Below are 16,178 nucleotides of genomic sequence, written 5' to 3'. Positions count from 1 at the left end.
TTAAGAGAACAGAAGTTAGGTTTGTGCTTCAAAATAAGCTCATAAAAAATATTATATATATATATGAAATTTGTAGAACTGGCCAGTTCTACTTGATTCCTTCCTCCTACAAGCTTCGAAGTATTCGAGTCCTCAAAATACTATAATACCCTTTCAAAGCCCAACTCAAATATAACTTTTCTCTGTGAAACCTTCAGAAATTTCCTCCTCCTTCCAACTGCCTCCAGATTTTAGCATTTCCTTCTTGCCATTCTTGTGCATCAGGATTTACTTCTGTATCAGAATCTGCCATTTAGAGACAGCTCATTGTGTGTCTGCCCTTTCCATACACTCACCAGCTTCCTGAAAGCACATATGTTGGTGGTTCATCTTTGTCTGCTGTCCCCACTCCTAAATATTCAAGACAGAACCTAGAATGCAGTAGAAGCAGATTGTGTTATATCAGTTGAATTACTGAAGAAGTAATTCAATATAATTAATCAATTATAATGAAGTAATCAATATAATTAATTACAGAATTAAGATATCAGATTCCAATGTGAGAGTTCTACCTACTGCTATAGAAAACAGTGTTAATTAATAAGGTCTCTAGAGCTCACTTATGGCCTCAGAATATTTCTTAACATAGTATTCCATGCAGCCAATAGCAGTCTGTTAGCAATGGCTTTTGAAATGCGATGAAAACATTTTACTTCACTGGCTTAAATAAAAATAGTAGAGCAATGTGATTTTTGTTTCGGAATTATTTTTTGAATCTTAAATATTTTGGGTTTAAATCTATGAAGAGATGTTAGGCTAAGTGAAATAAGCCAGTCACAAAAGAATAAATGTTAAATGATTCCATTTTCATGAGGTACCTAGAGTAGTCAAATTTATAGAGACAAAGAGTAAAATGGTGGTTACCCGGGGCTGGGGGAGGAGGAAATGGTTAGTTAGCATTTAATAGGTACAGAGTTTCAGTTTTGGAAAATGGAAAATTTCTGGAGATGGATGATGGTGATGGTTGCACAACAGTGTGACTGTACTTAATGCCATTGAACTATACACTTAAAATGGTTAAAATGATAAGTTTTATGTTCTCTGTATTTTACTACAATAAAAAAGAAATTTATGAAAGGAGAAGCTTTCAGGAATAAATACAGTCTTATCTGAAACCTGAATACACAGTTTGCTTTTGGCATGAAACATAAGTTGGTTCCTCCAACTATTGTGGCTATATAAGAGTGCTTTACCTCATCACTTGACAAAGCAATAACACTGGAATTTAGTAAAACTGGAAATCTGAGGATTTTAGAACTCAACCCAGATGATTCCAGGAAATAGTATCCAGTTGTGTGATCAGAGTAGATAATTGACATCTGGAAGCTAGGAAGAGAAACTGTCTACCTCTGACAGGCTTTGTCAGGAATCCCACAGTATGGCAACATTAATGGTACTGTCAGCTTTCGATCTTGTGACTAACAGAAAAATCAAAAGCAAAGACTGTTTGGAAAGCTGAGCAGAACTGTGACTTGAGGGTGATGACAATATGAATGTGCAGCCAGGGTCCTATCTCTGAGGTAAAGATGTGGTGATCATCATAGGTGTGGGCCACACCTCCATTTCGTATACGTTTGCCTTTGATTTGTGCACTAGGAGGATTGCAGAGTGGGCCAATCTTGCTGCAAACTTGGGTCAGAGTGTGGATGTTGATATATAGTATGCTATGGATGATACACGATTTGGTGTCCATTTTGGTGTTTTTCTGTGGGATCGATGTCAGCAGAGACTGAATAGTAAACACTTTTCTCAAGAAGCTGTTTTAAATTCTTGTTTCTCATGTCTGTGAGGCTAGGTGCTCTCTTACTTTAATCTCTTGATTTCTTACATGTTGTGGAGTTGGGGGGAGAAGGAGGAAGGAGTGGCGGGGCATGTTTTTGGCCAAGTCGGGTAACTGAGAGGCGCATCTCTTGTACAGCCCCCAAAACAGAGAACGAGGTGCCCTCGCCAGCCTCCTCTCATCACAGTAGCACCCAGCCGGCCTCGCTGACCGAGGAGAAACGCACCCCGCAGGGCAGCCAGAACTCCTTGAACACGGTGAGCTCGGGCAGCGGCAGCACCAGCGGCATCGGCAGTGGCGGGGGTGGCGGCAGTGGCGTGGTGAGCACTGTGGTGCAGCCCTACGACGTGGAGATCCGGCGCGGGGAGAACGAGGGCTTTGGCTTCGTCATCGTGTCGTCGGTGAGCAGGCCCGAAGCAGGCACGACTTTCGGTGAGTGTTGACCATTCTTTTCCGCGGTGTTTCCAAGGATGCCAATGAAAGGCAGCCAAAATCTCATTAACAGAAATGCTTCCATGCTTTTCGCTTCAGGTAATTAAAGTCTTAATTGGGGATGCAGTTTATTTGGTAGATTTTCCCCTCCTGAAGGTTGAGGTTTTTTGTTTTTTTTTTTTTATCCGTTCAGCTTCCTTTCTGAATGCGTGTTCACACGCACACAACTTAAAGCATACGTGAAATTTGCCAGAAATTTGCAGAGCGACCCCTCGACAGTGTAGTATGAGGAAGTCTTGCTAGTGAAAGTCTTTTGCAAGGTCCTGAGTAGGATGTCGTTAATAGCGGTAGCATCAGAAGATGTAAGAGCTTTAAAAGGAGCATGTGATTGTAAAATGCTTAGGAAAAATAGAAGTGTAAGGAGTAAACATGTTACATGAAATGCCCTTTCTACCTTATCTGTGTCCTTTTGCTGCTCTATCCCTATCTGAAGTTTTTTAAGTTTAATTTTAAATGGTATTTTTACTGTTCCTTGGTTAAGAATCTGATTGAAATCTGAGCTAAAATTCATTTGTCTTCATTGCTCTTTAATTCTAGCAGGGGTAATTTTCCTATCTCATCCAGGTTTTGGGGATTTCAGCAGAGTATGGAGAAACATGGTCGTCACCCTATCAGAAAGTTAACTCTCTGCTGGGTGCACTGGCAGAGACAAATAGGAATCCAGGTGATTCCCAGAAATAGTAATTCGTGAATCTATTTCTGATTGAATGGATTATAAATATGTACTCCAAAAATGATCTACCTTCTTCATTAAATAAAAAGTTATTTGTTATTCCCCAAGCACATTTTGTTGATTAATATGGAATATGGTAGGAGGCAGAAAGGGTTATGCAGGCTTTGAAATTTACCTCAGCTCTATGTCCCGGTGACTTATCCACAAGGAATCAGATGACCGGTGGCCACAGGTCACTTGCTGACTAGGATCAGCTAGGTGTTCCATCCCTTTAGCTTTCTGCTCCCATAGGATTTCCTTGCTTCCATTTAGTCTTGTCCATTGCTTCCTGCTAAAGCCATTCTCTCTAAGGTTTGTCCATTAGGTCACAGCGGTCCCCAACCTTTGTGGCATCAAGGACCGGTACTCCTATGAGAAATGCCTGATGATCTGAGGTGGAGCTGAGGCAGTGATGCTAGCTCTGGGTAGCAGCTGCAAATAACAGATAAAGCTTCAGTCCCTCACTCACCGCTCACCTCCTTTGTGGCCCTGTTCCTAACAGGCCACAAACCGGTACCAGTCCATGGCCTGGGGGTTGGGGACCCCTGCATTAGGAGACTATAAATCAGCAGGTCTATGCATGTGTGGCTGCAGTAACAAACACCCATTACTAACAGTGCTTTTATGAGCTGCTTTAATACAGTTATCACAGCATGTCATAGACGGGTGACATGACATCAAGTCAAGGTTTTTTGTTTTTAAAATTAATTTTAGAGTTTTTTATGCTTAATTTAAAAATAAAAAGAAAGGCAGAGAGGGAAAAAGAGATCCCAAGTTCGTTTCTTCATATCTACATTTTGACTGTCCCCATGCACCCTGTGATATTCTCAGGATTCCAGAAGCCTCAGTTTCACTTTCTAGAATAAATAGCAGATATGTTAGGTGGGAGGCTGTGTGTTATTTAATTAATTTTGAATGTCTTCACTCAAAGCTTGGTCTCTAATTGTTTTCCTCTGGCTCTTATAATGAACAAATTAAACTTTCCCTAATACCTTGCATGAGATTTCTGTTGCAAGCTATGCAGAGCTTTCTTCATACCTGCTGTTTGATGCCTTTCTCATGAGAGTTGTCCTAAGAGTTGGGCTAAACTTAATCAAGACCTTGAATTTGAGTATGGAAGCTTCCCACCATATCTACCTGTTGAATTCCAAAAGACTTTAACTCCTTTTTAAAAAATTCCTCATCCATGACGTTACATCCAGTGATACAAACTCAGGCAAATGTGCTGAAGTGTAAAGGAATTATAATACATTTTCCCACATATGTTATCCTCAAGGTCCAAATTATGATGGAAGAGCCTACTCAGTTTCAATGTCTCCCATGTTAATTTTGTCACCCTTTCCAAAAGATGTCTCAATTGCGTAACTGTCTTCACAGTCCCCAGAAAGACAAATTCTAAAAGTAGCTGAATGTGCCTAAGAAACTTTGAAACTAAATATACAATTCTCTAAAAACTGTATGTTGGGCTTCAGAGCCAATTTTCCACCTCTCTCTAGAAGTTAGCAATGCTCTTGGTTGTGAGATGGAATCCCCCAAAGCGTACAATACACCTTCCTCTTCAAATGCACTCTTCCTGGCTTTTCATATTGTAAATGTGTAATAACCGATCAGGAAAAAGGAAATGATTAAAGGAAAAGGATTGAGGAATGATTTGAACCTAGCTTTGGATCACTGTCCTCAGCCCAAGTATGTACAAGATTTTCATATTCCTTTGAGGAGATTTTTGTGAGGACAGAGGAGGATTTCAGAGCTCATGAGCCATTTGGGCCCTACCCTGAAAGCACATGAGATAGGCTGACTGAGCAAGGGTCATAAAAGCAGAAATATGTGTCAAGATTGGGGGCTTTCTTCGCTCATCTCTTGTAATTATGCCCCTTTTCTAAAGAGTTCATCATTCTGAATAGAAGGCAGGAAGTCTAAGTGTTCGTCCATTAGGTGTCTTCAGATTGAATTTTCAGTGCTAGCAGACTCTCATGCCTCACCAGATGCCCAATGATTATTTTTCTAAATGGAGAAAGAACAAAACATTGGCAGAAGCTTAAACAACAGCTGGCAAAAGTAAAGTGACTTGAACACAGAATGCGTAAAAGCATTCATCCCAGCTCTGGGTTTCACATTTGCAGTCCCAAAATAAGCCAATGGCAAATTATTTTGGAGCGCTTGAGAATCTCTGAAGTTGCTAAGTATCCAAAGTTTTGTAATTGATTTAAGGAGGGGAGCTGGGGTTTTCCCCACATTTTGAATCAGGAAAAGACCGCCGCGACGAACTACCGTTTCAGGGCCGTAGCTTCTTACACAGATGCCCTGACCGTTGCCAATGTTTTGACCATCGACGCAGAGCTCTCCTTTAATAACATTTGCTTAATGCTTTAATTAATTAACACTTAACCTTCTCTTTCCCTTTTCAACCCTTTTTCTCCTCCCTTCACTATATTCCCACGTAACTTTTAAAAAAATTAAAACTCAATATCAAAGCAGGCAATGCATGTGTGGCTATGCCTCACAAAATAGGTCGGATTATTGAGGGGAGCCCTGCTGACCGATGTGGCAAGCTGAAAGTAGGAGACCGGATCTTGGCAGTAAATGGATGTTCCATCACCAACAAGTCCCATTCAGACATTGTCAACCTAATCAAGGAAGCGGGAAACACAGTTACCCTCCGCATCATTCCCGGGGATGGTAAAGTATACCTGTTGTCTCTGTCTCTCTCCCTCTCTCCCCTTCCCCCTCCCCCTCCCTCTCCCTTCCCCTCTTTCTCTCTCCTCTCTCCTCCCTCGTATCTGTGTGTACATCTCTCTCTCTCTCTCTCTCTCTCTCACTTTCTTGATCTCTTTCTGGATCTCTTTATCATTAGCGTTCATGTAATTGCATAGTGTTGCTTTAGAGACAGCCTTATCTATCCCTAGGGGAACATATCCATCAAACAAATGTGAGCCATTGTTACTAAACCTTATCTCACTCTCTTTACTTAATCCCCTATCTCTTAATACCTGTCTTGTTGCAAATAGAAATATTTCAGAAAATCTTCAGATTTCCTCAATTTATTTTGGTTTTGGTGCCCTTGGCTTTCAAATAATAGAATAGTTTGAATATAGTGGTAAAGACCTGATGTCTTGTTTGGAAATCACTCAGGATTTTTTTTTTTTTTTTAAACAATCACTAAAATTCAACTGTATAGTGTGGCGACATCACAAAATCTACAAAATAACAATTCATAGCCAGCACTAAGTTTTTTCACAATAAGATAATATATCAATTTTCTTATTTAATTGGGAGAGTCTTAGGTTTACGCCTCCATGATTTGTTCCTAATTTTTACATGTCAATGAAGAAAGAATTAAATCTATATTTTTTATTTAATTGTAGGTTATAGCTTCAATAAACTAGGCCTACTCTTGTTTGTTTGTTTGGTTGGTTAAATTTAAATCTTTGGTTCTTTTACACCAGGGGTGATCCTGCCCCCCAGGAGACATTTGGCATTGTCTGGAATGGGTGCGAATGGCATATAGAGGGTAGACCTAGCGATGCTTCTTAACATCCTATAGCTCCCTATAATAAAAAGTTATCCAGCAAAAAATATCAACGCTCATTGTAATATTCATATTTAATAAAAATTAAGTTGATACACTGTCACCAAATATAGGTTCTTCAGAGAATTAAGTCCTGAATATTGATTTCATTCTGAGCAGATTTTGCCCATGGGAGGAAACTGATATTTGTTCCAAAATGTTTCAATGTTTTTTTTTTTTTTCATTCTTGCTACACATTCTAAAATAAAATATATATTCAAGAGGAAATGTGGTTTTTAGAGCTAACATGATAAAATTGTATGCCATTGATATGTAAAATAAGAAAATTAGAGGTTTTTATTTAAACGTTATTCACCAAATGAATATTTTTATATATAAATGGTTAGAAAGTGAGCCTCGTAGTTTAAAATTTGAGTAGTATAGACTGTGCCTTTCGGAAAAAGTGAATCCAAACCAAACAATAAATATTGAAAATTGTTGGTTCTAAGAACAGAGAATTTTCTCTGCACCAGAAATATCCCATACCAAATGTTGAGGAAAAAAATAGCTCCTTGAATGATGGTCTCCTTCAGCCTGCCTCAAATGCACGGTTAGTAATTTACCATCTGGTCTGGAGTCCATTCTGCCAGTTCACCACTCTGGAACGCTATTACAATTTAGGAAAGTGAGCACGAGATGATAGAACATAGGTTCCTAATGGAAAGGATGAAGAAAGCCAGAAAAAAATTAAATAAGAAATGATTGAGAGAGCCAAATATAGTATATAAATTTAGACACCTTTATCTACATGATTGAGAGAGCTAAATATAGTATATAAATTTAGACACCTTTATCTACATGGAGAGATTTAAAAAAAAAAAAAAAAAAAACTAACCCAAAAGAACAAGACACATTGACTTGCTGGACCTATATTGGTCAGTCTTCATGTGGAAATGAGAATGTCTAAAAAAGAAAAGAAGGAAAGAAAGCACTTTTTGAGAGAAGGGCTTAGAAGAAGAGTTTGAAATCAGGAAAGACAGAAATATGCAGAAGCTACTTATACTACTCTGCACATACTAAGTGTTGAGTTCGTTTTTTTAAAGCACAATGGAAAATATTTTAGGAAAACCTGAACACCAAGAAATATAATACAAGGTGAATTATCCAATAACAGCTGTCAATAAAAAGATTTTTTAAACTCAGATACTTCAAAAATATACAATTCAGGTAGACATATCCACATGCTATCTGGGTTAAAAGAAAGTAAACGTTAAAGTTGATACAATAGAGTTAAGGATTGATGCACTTCTGAGAATGTGATTTCATTCCAAGATACTGCAGAAATTTATTGCCATGATAATAAAATTCTTCATTGGTTACTTTGTAAGTTTTGGAGGCCAGGAGAAGGCAGTTCATTGAGTCTGACAGAGGGTGGATTTGTGATACTCATCTTTTAAATGAGGCCGAAAATTGCCATCTTAGAAATTAGAGTTGAAGCAAGGGAGCTAGATTTCTGGAGAGATTTTGGAGAGATGCTAGAGCAACCCCAAGAGGGTTTTGCATCACCTAGAAGACAGCGTGACTGTTACACTTTGATGAAGGGAATTCATGGTGGATCCATTGCCTCTCTGTGATAGGTTATAGGGTAAAAGAAGGTGCTCTCTTTGTTAGGGGGCCTCTGGTCTCCTTCAGATCTTTCACTCTAATGTTTAATTCATCAGGTAGCCCAAAGACGGTTTGTTCTGTGATCCTCATGAGAAGAGACTAAATTTAATCAGAATGGTCTCTAAGCTCTTAGAAACCCATTTTGTCCAGACTGTTGTTCTCAGAAATCCTAAGAGGCACTTCAAGAGGATGCATTCTTGTTCAGACAGTGCTTGGAACCCACTTCAAATCCACTTCTTTATCTTACTCATGCTGCCTAAATTTTTTTCTTGTCATCGTTCACCTCATTCTTTCCCCAACTTCACTTATCTAGGTCTATAGTTTTCCTCACTCTGCTTCTCCCGTTTCTCTCACCTCTCTCTCTCATTGCCAGCCCCTTCCAACAAAAGCTCTGTAACATGACTCTCTTTTATTTGGCCTTATTGTGTGTTCAGAAGGCCTGCCTTCACAGATCTTGGACAAGCCTAGATGATGGGAGTCCTCACCATCTCTGCTTTTACTATTTTGGGATCGGGGAGAGGTAAAGTGGGGGCAGAACCTTCTCTCATATGAGATATGGGTAAGGGATAGGAAATACATAATGGCAGCAAGAAAGGTCCAGAGAATAGCTGAATATATTAAATCTGAACTTGAAATCTGATAAGTCAAATCACACATGCTTCCTATGGACATGTGTTGTATAGAAATACCCTGTGAAGTCTGGGTGTGAATGGAACAGGGCAGACCCTGACTGAGCCAGGCTAAAATGGACCATCAGAATGAATCAAATTCACAATAATGAAAATATTTATGAGCTTAAAAATATATTACTTAAATTATGGTCATAAATTTGTACTTCTGAACACTCCGATTCAAAATATTTGTTTAAAATAGGAGTTAAGGTTTGGCAGCACAGTTATTATTGCTATCTCTTTGGCAAAGGTATAGAATAGTATAAGTTTATCTTAATAGAAAGCTCTGTGGATATGTTGCTAGCATATACTTGGGCAAAAAGAATAGGGTTCCAACCGTACACATTAAAAAAGTCTCCCGAAACTTTTCAAATATTTATGAGATTCAAAATTCAAACTCTTCCTTCAGATATTTATTACATATGTGTTTATGCATTAAAATATTTATGAAAGGAATTATTATATCCTTCGTTGATTTCCTTGGCTTTGTAATGTGATTCTGTAAGAGAGGCTAAGGATATTACCATGGAAACAAGGTTAGAATTGTAATCTCTTGTCACGGAGATATGTTGAAACCCAGGATAGAAGCTCCTGTCAGAAGTTAGTGCCCTGATTTAGCACGGTGCCGTGACAGTACCTTGAGAGCTAGGATATGCTTTTCTTGATACACGATTGCTATGGAAAGTGTAGTAATATCCATTTTCATTCCTCTGAGAGAGCTAAAATAGGTGTAAACATGGTTTAATAAAAGATGTAGGGTACTTTCTGGAATATATCATAAAAACAGCCAATCTGTCAATCTGCCTTGGAGTTTTAAAAGTCAGATACATTGACACCCTTTCATAATACTGCTGCTGGAGCATACTCCTATATCAGGCCCTTCTTTTATAGTATTTTTTTATTATAGGGGGCAAATTTTGCTTTGGGATAGAGCTATAAATTTATGATAATGGGCTTCATCTCTGTATTTTAAAAAATTAGAATTTCAACATTTAAAGTCTTGGTTTAATTCTAAATGAAGACTTAAAATGCTGCCAGTGCCAATGCTGCCAGTGCCTCCACTTGCTTTCTGGGTGACCTTGGACACATTACCTGCCTTTTCTAAGTCTCAGCTGTAAAATGGGGGTACTATCTACAGTTATTGAGTTGTAAGAATTAAATGAAATAATGCATGTGATAATGCACTTAGCACGGTTCTTGGCACATTGTAAATGATCAAGAAATGGTGGTTATTCATAGATTAAGAAAAACAAAACTCAGGGAGCTCAAATAAGCATTTGCATATTAAATGTTAATTTTAAAATGCTTAAGGTTTAGCTTCGACCAAAACAGATTTGCATGTAAATAAGTGAAAAATAGCAAATGAAGCATCAGAAGGAAATGAATAAAATAGTTGTCTTTTTGTGCATTGAGTAATTATCTGTTATATCTCAGCAATCACGAAAGCAGCAGAAACATAAAAATTGTTTGCGAATGGGATCTGATCTGCCTGGAAAACTCTGGCTACCAAAAACATACAAGAACTCTAAAGGGGAACCTCTATACAATTCAGTAATTATAATCATTTTAATTACAAGGAAACATTCTTTTTTTGTATCCTGATTATGATTTCCCCATGGTCCGAACAATCTTGTGACTTCCCAGAGAGTCTCCATAAAATTAATTACAATGAGCAATATCAAGTTTTTTTTTAAGGACCAATACATTTGTTTATGAAACTTCTGGTGAATCATAATGAGAAGCTGTGCAGTCTTAGTCCTTTGTACTGACACAGTAGGTGTACTCCCTGAAATATCTTAGATTTATCACCTTGGTTGTACCAGTTAACTTCAATCATCAAAATGCACTAATCATATGCTTTTAATATTTTGATAACAGTAATAAATACATGCTACCAAAAAGATATGCTAATCATTTTAGGGCAGTTTTTTTTTTTCTCTCTTTCTCAAATAACTTTGACACCAGTTCTCTCAGATATTTCTCTTATCCCACATGTGCAGTAGAGAAAACTGAGGCATAAAAAGTTTAAGTAACTTTGCTTAAGTCAGAGCCAGTAAATTGCAGAGCTCGGAATGCAAAGCCAGATAGTCTGACTATAGAATCTGACCTTGTAACCATAGCCAGATAGTCTGACTATATAGAATCTGCCCCTGTAACCATTATGATAAATGCCTCCCCATAAAGTTGAGAAGCATCAACTTCCCAACTCGGTCACAAGGCATATTGGCATGGTGGCATGGTTAAAGGTTTTGAGGAGTCCACAGGGAAAACAAAACACACACATGCAAAAACATTTCTCTCTGTTTCACCCATTATTTCTCACCCTTAATTGACCACAGGTTCTTTTTCCCTCAGAATCTCTAGAAACATTTGGTAAAACAGATGGTGAGAAAAACATTATGCTGATGCATGAACAGGGTTCACATTTCAGTTCACTTGATATAGTTACATTTTGTTGTTAATCTTGTACTTTAGTTATAAGAATCATGGGCTTTATGGCTGGACTATAAACTGTTAAAAACATATTTCAACTTTCTTGTTTTGCAGAAAATTTAAATAACTTACACATGTTCCACAGTAATAAATAAAAAGTAGAGGTAATAGCAAGATCCGTAACTACCGATAAATGTGTACTGAGTGCTTACTGTATGTCAGGTACTGTACTAAACATTTCATATACTTTTATCTAAGAGAAGGAAGTAAATGTCATCATCTTTTATCAGATGAGAAAAATAAGGCACACAGCTAATGAGCAGTGAAACTCGGGTCTGAATCTCAAGCCCCTGCTTTTAACAACTGTGTATAATGAAAATAACAAACTGAATAATACCCTTAGGAAAGGAAAATGGAAGGTAGACAGCACGTGATTGGGATCTGAGGGACGTCTCATCACCTAGAAGAACTGCTGTAGAGAGAGATGTAGTCCATGTACCCAGTTGGGGTACTAAACACAGTTTCCCGTAGAAACATTGCCGTACATGATGGGTAGATAGATATTCAGCAAACATTAAAGTGCCTCCTATGAATCATTGTACTCCTAGAAACTTCTAGAGTTCCTGGCATTTATAAGCTAATCTTAGCACTTAACCCCATATTTAGCATTTTTTTTGAATAGAAGATTTATGTTCCGAACAGTCAACCTAAAAAATATTTAAAGTGCAACTTGCTCATGGCTACTTACTGTCTGCCTTGAAAATAATGGAGAAATCATTCTTAAAAGAACTTATAACCATTACCATATGAACGATTTAATTTTAATATATGCATGTTGGTGTGTAGTCTATAGGCATGATCGTGAATGTTTTCAAAATCTGGATCTCCAAACTTCTAGAGATAAATGAAGTTGCTTATGAATGTGGCTAGTGGAGAAGAAAGTCAATTTACATAAGAATATAATCATATTCATTATGTTTGGGTGGCTTCATGATTTATACAATTTATATTTACAAGCTCAGACTCTGATGAATGCAGGTTTTAAAATTAATTTCTCATGAGTGATAGTAGATGAAATCTGTCAAGAACTCCACATTTTCAATTGTGCTTCATTAAAAGCAATGAGGAAGAAAGTAGTGTGCGTGTGTGACAAGATGTTAGCCCACTTCTAATTTTAATATTCACATTAGGCAATCAAGCAGACTCACTAAATATTGCTGATAAATTACAGGCAATGTTAGCAAAGACATGTATTATTAGCCTGTAAAATTCCGCGAACTAATTCTGATGTGGTACAGTGTTTTAATGGGACTGCCGTTTTTAAGTGGCGAGAGATGAGAGACACCGATCTTGGCTACAATTTTAGAGTAGAATTTTCTTGGGCAAACTCTATTTTATTTGTGGGGGTGTCAGTTAGGAGGAGGATAATAGTATACAGGGCTCACATCATAGAATATCTTAGAATGGTTCTCTAAGTTCTTGTTTAAAAATTCAAGTTAGAACTGCTTGAAATGGTGACAGAGAAGCTTGACTTGTCATTCAGATATGGGACTTCTACACAACCTTCTAGTGTGAGGTCTTTTCCAGGGTCCTCATTTCGTTATGCTCTGTCTCATCCTGCAGAGTCTTCAAATGCAACGTTGCTGACCAATGCAGAGAAGATTGCCACCATCACCACCACACACACCCCCTCTCAGCAAGGGGTCCAGGAGACCAGGTCAGACATGGCTTTGGTTTCTTTTGTTGGTTTAAAGGGAAAAAAGTAACTCTTGGCATGATGACATTCATCCTTGGTTCTTTCTCAGTTTCCCCACGGGTTGCCCTTACGTTTATTTCTCTCACTTTGGCAGGAATACCACCAAACCAAAGCCGGAATCTCAGTTTGAGTTCAAAGCACCCCAGGCAACACAGGTGAGGGCTGTTTCTCTTTCTTCTCTTTTTGCTTTGTATGCTTCCTTCCAACTTTCTGAGGCTGCTTTTATGAGGCATCTTTTACAAGGTACCCTCAGTTAAAATAAATAACCTTTTGTGAGAGGATATACTAAATACGTACTTACATTTGGTTGTCTAGGAAGTGACATTTTACTACCTTTGAAAAATATTCCTAGATATCCTTTGCTGGGAGGAAAAAACAAACAAAATAAAAGCCAAAATTGGCGATCAATGGAAGAACAAAACAGCTGATATCTGTTTGTGGTATTCATAATTATATTTATGCCAATAAAATGTCTTTTTCTTAAGGTGTTTCTCAGGCTTGTGAATTTCAGGTGGTACCCATAGAGCTAAATACTTGTCTCATACGATGGTAATGGAGGGTGCACAAATAATAGCAGGTGAAGTAAATTTGGGAAACACTGGATGATATAGTTAAATAGGTTCCTTTTTTTATTGGTCTTCTCAGAGCCTTTTGGTATCCTAATGATGGATACTGCTGACATTTTTCAGGCATGGGGAAGGGAGGCTGAACATCCGATAACGTGCAGGATGGTATAATGTAACGAATTTTCCTTCCTTGAATGTGAATTGCAGCCTCACTGGTTACATTTTAATATATGCATTTGGTGTGCAGTCTATAGGCGTGCTCATAAATGTTTTAAAATTCTGTATCTGCAAACTTCTAAGGTTAATGGATATTAATAAACAATCGAGGATCACCAAGAGGGGGATAGCGATTGTGCCTTTTTGTCAAATCAGCATAATAGAAAGTGTGTGAGAAGAGATGGAGAAAAATATGTGTGGATATAAGTTCTCCCAGAATGATTACATTTTATTTCTTGAAATAGGATCAAGATTTTTACACTGTGGAACTGGAAAGAGGAGCCAAGGGATTTGGCTTTAGTCTTCGAGGGGGCCGAGAGTATAACATGGACCTTTATGTTCTGCGCTTAGCAGAGGATGGTCCTGCAGAAAGGTGTGGAAAGATGAGGGTAAGTAGGAAAAGGAGTCTGGAGTAGATGTAAATATGTCATCTGCAGTGACTTTTTATATTATATAGCTAGAACTTTCTTGATCATGAGAAATACATTTCCTATAGCTTTCACAACATTCTAAATGCATGACGCCCACCCTATGGTAAATTTCTCTCTGAAGCATAGTTTGTTGTAGCTGCTAAAGTTAGGTGATCCCTTCCAAATCATTGGAGTTGAATGAAGGATTAAAATTACTTACAAACTTATTAAAGTAAATATTTTCCAAATCCCATTTCCATAGTTGTTATACTTAATCTCACGAGGCAGACACATCACTTCACAGGAATTCCTGGGTGTACCAGGATGTTCAGAAAGCAGGAAAACCCTGTAGTTCTATAAGTTTTGGGTGGTGCGCTCCATTCTGTCTCTAGCTAGTCACCAACCATCTTACCCTGACCTCAGGAGCATGTTGACTCTGCCTCAGCAAAGGGTCACTTACTCCATGGCGTGAATATTCAGGGTTGCTCTGTGATAGTCAAAGCTGCAAGTTTTAAATACACAAATGCCAAGAGTCTACTCTGCTCTGTTTAGATATTTCATATCCGTTACTGTGTATGAATGTGTTGATCTCCTGGGCGGGTTAGATAATTAAAAAAAGAAAAGTCATTTGCTCATTATAGATAGGTCACATAGATCGAGACATACATATAGGGAACAATCTGCAAAGAATTAAAAGAAATCAAAAGTTAAGTCAGGAAAGGAAAAAAGCGAATGAAATTGGGCCAGAACAGAAAAAGGAAAAAAGCGACCAAGAGTAGGGAACTTAATATTTGTACTTAAGACACAATCCTTACTTTTAAGTTTCTTCAGATTGAATTTTTTAATGAGCTTTTTTAAAATTAGGAAAGTAGACATGTAGGTGGTTTTAAAAAAAAAATTAAACAGTGAAAAATGGTACATAATAAAAGGTAGTTTCCAGTGTCAAACTGTATACTAGTTTCTTATACATTCTTCCTTGATGCATTTACATGCACAATTTGTGCATATACAATGCAGTAGTTAGAGGAATGTATACATTTTGTTTAAATTTCAAACAGATGGAATGCTTTTCCATGTCTTTACTCACTTAAGAGTTTCTAATTGAATGAATTACCATTATCACGATATTTTTTATAATGCTGTATAGATCATAAGATGCATTTACATGTATTATCTGATTTGACCCCCTCGGCTTGGTAGGCATGGGGTATTATTACCTCCTTATACAGATAAGGGATCGATCGCCAAGAAGTTAAAAGAACTTGAGCAAGACCACTTAACTAAGAAGTGATAGGACTCAAATTCAGGGCTTCAAAATCCAAAGCTAGTGCTTCTCTTCCACCTCCTGGAATATATTAGCTCCACGAGAGCAAGGATCTGGCCTGTCTTGTTCACTCCTTTATCTGCTGTGCCTAAAATAGCAGCTGACACATAGTAAGTGCTGCAGTCATGTATCAACCAGGATTGCGATCTCCTCTGAAGGCTCAGCTGGGAAAAGATTTGCTTCTAAGCTCATCCACAGGGTCACTGGCAGGATGCAGTACCTCTTGGGCTGCTAGCCCCAGCCCTCCATCATTTCCTTATCATGGACTAGGGCAGCTCACATCATGCATCAGATTGAACAAGCGAGAGAACAAAAGAGGTCAAGGAAGACAGAAACCAAAATAATTTTGTAACCTTTTCTATGAATTGACCTCTCATCACATTTGCCATATTCTCTTTGTTAGAAGCAAGCAACTAATTTCAACCCACATTCAAAGGGAAGGAGATTACACAGGATGAATACAAAGAGGTGGGCGTCATTGAGAGCCATCCTAGAAGGTGCTTACCACATCCTCCTTCCTTCAATTAATATTCCCCTTACTTCTTTATTATTTTTTTATTAGCACTGACACTATCTAACATACTTGTATTTTTCTAATTTTCTTGT

The 16,178-nt window shown here is 37.9% G+C and overlaps 1 protein-coding gene across 15 annotated transcripts in view; it reads left to right on the top strand.

Annotated features, from left to right (window-relative positions):
• Window positions 1-16,178, top strand: part of MAGI1 (membrane associated guanylate kinase, WW and PDZ domain containing 1) — a 570,532-nt gene that overhangs the window by 546,319 nt on the left and 8,035 nt on the right. For 6 of the 15 annotated variants that reach the window (XM_011358470.2, XM_023529697.1, XM_023529690.1 and 3 more), the window contains 5 exons: window positions 1,958-2,251; window positions 5,502-5,702; window positions 12,924-13,017; window positions 13,151-13,211; window positions 14,084-14,227. In XM_011358470.2, coding sequence (XP_011356772.1) covers window positions 1,958-2,251; window positions 5,502-5,702; window positions 12,924-13,017; window positions 13,151-13,211; window positions 14,084-14,227 — 794 coding nt within the window. Of the gene's footprint in view, window positions 1-1,957; window positions 2,252-5,498; window positions 5,703-12,923; window positions 13,018-13,150; window positions 13,212-14,083; window positions 14,228-16,178 lie in introns of all 15 variants that reach the window. The other 9 variants (XM_023529692.1, XM_011358465.2, XM_023529693.1 and 6 more) reach the window with 3 other exon arrangements.

Source organism: Pteropus vampyrus, unplaced genomic scaffold (assembly GCF_000151845.1).
Source record: "Pteropus vampyrus isolate Shadow unplaced genomic scaffold, Pvam_2.0 Scaffold41, whole genome shotgun sequence".
NCBI classification, from domain to species: Eukaryota; Metazoa; Chordata; class Mammalia; order Chiroptera; family Pteropodidae; genus Pteropus; species Pteropus vampyrus.
This window is presented reverse-complemented; position numbering and strand designations above follow the sequence as displayed.